A 2553-nucleotide genomic window follows, 5' to 3' on the forward strand; every position below is an offset into this window, starting at 1 on the left:
AGCTTTCGAATTGAGGTTCAAAATCCCATTCCAATTCACACGTTTGGATTTATCTGAACCAGGACCAGTGTTGTGATACTCCGCATAAAAGCAAGTATCCATACCAGTAGGTCCCTCTAATGCTTGCCATGGCAAATATCCTTCACCTTGAATCAAATCATCGATGTACGTATCCATGAAAATGGTCCTGGAGTATGTCTTCCATGGACGAGCTAGGTAAGCTTTGTTAACAAATCTTACTGGGTAAAACTCAGGGTCAGCCACAATGNAACCTCCTTGGATCACTATTGCAGATGGNTCTTCTTTTTCTTTTCTACCTTGTGCAGTCACAATGCATTGTTGATTTTTCATTGGCTTTCGAACCACGAAAGTGCAATTCTGGAAAACAGCAAGTGCATTTCCGAACACAAAGTCGATGGTACCAGAAATGGTGCAATCCCTATAATACTGACGCAGGGTGTGTACATAAAGTGTGTCTTGATACCCATCCATTGAACAGTTGAAGAACACAGACTTGTCTGCTTGAACTCTCAATGCCACTGCCTGATGCTTCTCGGCTCCAGCAGAGTTCTCAAATCCCATGTTCATGCCCACAAAGTTATCTCCTTGAATAGCTGCATAGATATCGGTTAAATTTTTATTATTTTACCCTTCAAAAACATTTTTTTTTTGAATTTTCAAACAAAGATATTGAAAAGAAACATGAAAGAAGACATACCAACTGTGGCAGTTTTATAAGTGGTGATTCCATCTATGTAGTTTTTGTTGCCTGTTATTCTTGTCTTTTTGCCACCATCACCAATGAAAACAACATGAGTCATATTCTTTTTCACTTCAACATACTCTTCGTAGATGCCCTCCTTGATGTAGATCACAAATGGCGTTTTATTTTTCTTGGGCACTTTGTTCAGTGCTTCATTGATGGTTTTGAAATCTCCACTNCCATCTTTGGCTACCGTCACATTAGGCTTGCGATTTAGTATCAGAGTTTCATTTAACACTCCGTGATCAACCGATGAGTGTGACTCAGAATCTTGAAGGAGGTCTCGTCCCGATAATTTTGTGGCATTCAAATTTGTGAAAGTATCAGACAATGCTGTTATGATGGAAAGAGCATTGCTAGTCATATGCATGCCTGTCGTTAATAAATCCTGCATCTTTTTACCAGCATCGCTGGTGGTGTTCTCAAACTCATCCAAGCAAGTGTCTTGGTATGTAAGTGCACCACTCAGCCAAACTTTTAAGTTCATGAAGATTTTATCAACATTCATCAGGTTAAACTCGCTCATTCCAATAAATGACCTTTCTAACTCTGAAACTGAAAGATTCATGAGTTGTTTGCATGTTTCGAGTGCCATCTTGGCTCTTGGCTCCTTCTCAATGTCATGCAAGATATTCATTTCTTCGAATTTGTCAGTAATTTTTTCCATGGTGATATTGAAAGCAAGTTTGATAAGATCAAATGGACTTGTTGTTGTAGTGTCTCCGAGACCTGCCATGAGATTTTCCTCACATTCTTCCTTGTAATTCGTGGGATTACAAAGGCTTTCGACGGCTTTTACAGAAGCAGCAACATGTTCCTTTTTATTATTAACATTATTTTCATTTGAACCACTCTCATTGAGATTGATACCAAATACGACAGCCCCAACTACAGCCGCCAAGAACAAGGTTGAAACACCAATGATGATCCCCTTTCTCTTATTAACATTTCTCTCCGACATTTCAAATATGTATAGCTCCTATATCATACATGGATTTAGTGTAAAGTTAGTGAATGTGACAAAATTAATAAAAATAAACATGACATTTCATAAACATGTTCTTGAATTCTGAACAGGATCTTGTTTTATTTTGACCCTCGTCTTTTACCGCTAGCACGACATGCATGCAGCTAACGTTAACAATTAACAACAATGTTTTTTTCTTTTTAATTTTATCAGCATAATTAACAACAATGATTTTTTTTTCTTTTTAACTTTATCAGCATAATTAACAACAATGTGTTATCTGTTTGCATATATAATGTCATCATCAATAAGGACAATTTCAGAAATTCTAAAGATTCAAACAAATAAACAATTTTTTCTTCAAAAAGATTCAAAATCTAATAAAGTCACGTAGGCATATAATATTGTATTGAATGAAATAATAAATAATGTGTATATTTATTTACGTACTGTGTGAAACTAGAACCTTACTGACGAAAAGCGGAGAGAAATGAGATCCCTATTCTGTGTCTCAGTCTTTGGAAGAATTTGCTTTCTTTCGTATGTTGAGATGGTGGAGAATTATTATATACCCAAAAAAAGGTTACTTAACTCCTAATTAAGGTAAATCATTCTAATGCCATTCATATTTAGTCAAAATACCAAATAATTGTCTTTTCTAAAATAAGAGAAGCGGATTAAAAACCACATATATACTTGTCTTTTCTAAAATACTAGATTGAGTATATATAATTGGTATTAGTGCAATTAGTGTTGATTATAAAGGCCAAATAATTGTCTTTTCTAAAATAAGAGAAACACACATAAAACACATGTACTAAGT

At 35.3% G+C, this 2553-nt stretch overlaps 1 protein-coding gene across 1 annotated transcript in view; it reads right to left on the minus strand.

Moving 5' to 3' along the window:
- Window positions 1-2253, minus strand: part of LOC106760527 (pectinesterase-like) — a 5424-nt gene extending 3171 nt beyond the window's left edge. Inside the window, exons 1-3 of the mRNA XM_014643950.2 lie at window positions 2202-2253; window positions 719-1742; window positions 4-614 (exon numbers count right to left, since the gene is read on the minus strand). Coding sequence (XP_014499436.1) covers window positions 4-614; window positions 719-1724 — 1617 coding nt within the window. The 5' untranslated portion in view covers window positions 1725-1742; window positions 2202-2253. The remainder of the gene's footprint in view (window positions 1-3; window positions 615-718; window positions 1743-2201) is intronic.
- Between the last annotated feature and the right edge of the window lie 300 nt (window positions 2254-2553).

The sequence above is a fragment of the Vigna radiata genome, chromosome 5 (assembly GCF_000741045.1).
Source record: "Vigna radiata var. radiata cultivar VC1973A chromosome 5, Vradiata_ver6, whole genome shotgun sequence".
Classification (NCBI taxonomy): domain Eukaryota; kingdom Viridiplantae; phylum Streptophyta; class Magnoliopsida; order Fabales; family Fabaceae; genus Vigna; species Vigna radiata.